General features: G+C 46.0%; 1 protein-coding gene across 1 annotated transcript; it reads right to left on the bottom strand.

Moving 5' to 3' along the window:
- Positions 1-337: 337 nt before the first annotated feature.
- Positions 338-1,256, bottom strand: LOC104953536 (probable RNA-binding protein 46; the record flags this gene model as incomplete). The annotated part of the gene is made up of 2 exons (XM_010780483.1): positions 1,032-1,256; positions 338-743 (listed from the first exon to the last, which is right to left on the bottom strand). Coding segments are annotated over exons 1-2 (526 nt in total), but the record flags the coding sequence as incomplete, so codon positions are not given.
- Positions 1,257-1,833: the final 577 nt, after the last annotated feature.

Raw genomic sequence — 1,833 nt, forward strand, 5'->3', positions numbered from 1 at the left:
CTGCGGAGATGGAAGACATTAGGAGAAAAGAACATATATTTATCTCTCTCTCTCTCTCTCTCTCTCTCTCTCTCCTGGGAACAGAGGATATTTAGTATCTGGGAGCGAGGAACGTCTTTCATTGAACGACCCTCAATATTCAGATTCTCTGCTTCGGTTCGATATTTAATTAGTTTAATTTACGCTTTGCTGTAAATTATAATAGAAACATAAGGTCAGTGTTATTCTCCCATCATGCAACACGGTTGAAATAATGTAATGTGGAGAGAAAATACAAAACAATGTTTGGATATTTTTCAATTAAATGTATAAAATAACAAAAAAATAAATGACTCACCTGAGAAATAGGGGCTTCCCAGGCGTGGCGGCAGGGGCATGTTTCTGAGGGGGGAGCATAAGTCCCTCCCACCTCCCTCCCTGTGGAGAACATAGGCTCCTCCCCCTCCATTTTGGCTCCCCAGGTACCCCCTGCTGCTGCTGTAGCTCCGCCCCGGCCCTGGCGGCGCAGTTTGGCTCCGCCCCTCTTTGAGTCCCGCAGGTTTTGCAAGCGTCACTTCCACGGTGGCGCCGTCGATCTGCGCGCCGTTCATCAGGCTGAGCGCGCTGATGGCGTCGTCACGGCAACGGTAGTGAACGAAGGCGTAGTCCGTGAGTTTTTTGACGCGCTCAACGCTGCCCGGGCGGAAATGAGAAAACTCCTGACGAAGAGTCTCCTCACAGGTGCTCAGCATCAGGTTACGCACCTGGGAGGGAAGGAGTGTGATGGGAAAACTTTATTGATAGAGCGGCTCGGAGACAGAGATATGAAGACAGACACAATACACATGTTTTACCTGTAAATTGATTGTAAAATAACAAGAAATTAGAAAAACCTAGGAAAGAAAATACTGTGAATATTGTGTCCACTCACACACACGCTCACGTTGAGCACTCACACAGACACACAAACACACAAACACACACACACACATTCACCTAGAGCACACTGACACACACACTCACCTAGAGCTCTCTCACACACACACACTCACATAGAGCACTCTAACTCTCTGCATCACGTCCTCGTCGACGTCCTTCTCAGGCTCCGCCCAGTTCACCTGGATGGATTGACCCCAAAGTTTGAAGGTTCCTGATGAGACGCAGCGGGACATTTCAGTATTACCCACAATGCACTTTTTTGTTTACAAGTGACAACAAAAACACCATCTCGCTCACAGCTGGATGCCTGTCCCCTCTCTCTGCAGGCGGGGGGTTCAGACTTTTATTCATGAAAGGTTTTTTTTTATTAGTCTGTCCTATTTATTTCAACAACGGCTGCTTTTTCAATTTTTGAATAAAATGTTTTTATTATTTATATTTCATATGTATTATTAAATGTGTATGTATTAAAGATACATACACAGACACCCGGGTGTAAATAGCATTATTAGCTACGGACACCCGGGTGTAAATAGCATTGTTAGCTACGGACACCCGGGTGTAAATAGCATTGTTAGCTACGGACACCCGGGTGTAAATAGCATTGTTAGCTACGGACACCCGGGTGTAAATAGCATTGTTAGCTACGGACACCCAGGTGTAAATAGCATTGTTAGCTACAGACATCCGGGTGTAAATAGCATTGTTAGCTACGGACACCCGGGTGTAAATAGCATTGTTAGCTACGGACACCCGGGTGTAAATAGCATTGTTAGCTACGGACACCCGGGTGTAAATAGCATTGTTAGCTACGGACACCCGGGTGTAAATAGCATTGTTAGCTACGGACACCCGGGTGTAAATAGCATTGTTAGCTACGGACACCCGGGTGTAAATAGCATGTTAGCGCTACGG

Source organism: Notothenia coriiceps, unplaced genomic scaffold (assembly GCF_000735185.1).
Source record: "Notothenia coriiceps isolate Sejong01 unplaced genomic scaffold, NC01 NC01_scaffold00021928, whole genome shotgun sequence".
Taxonomy (NCBI): Eukaryota; Metazoa; Chordata; class Actinopteri; order Perciformes; family Nototheniidae; genus Notothenia; species Notothenia coriiceps.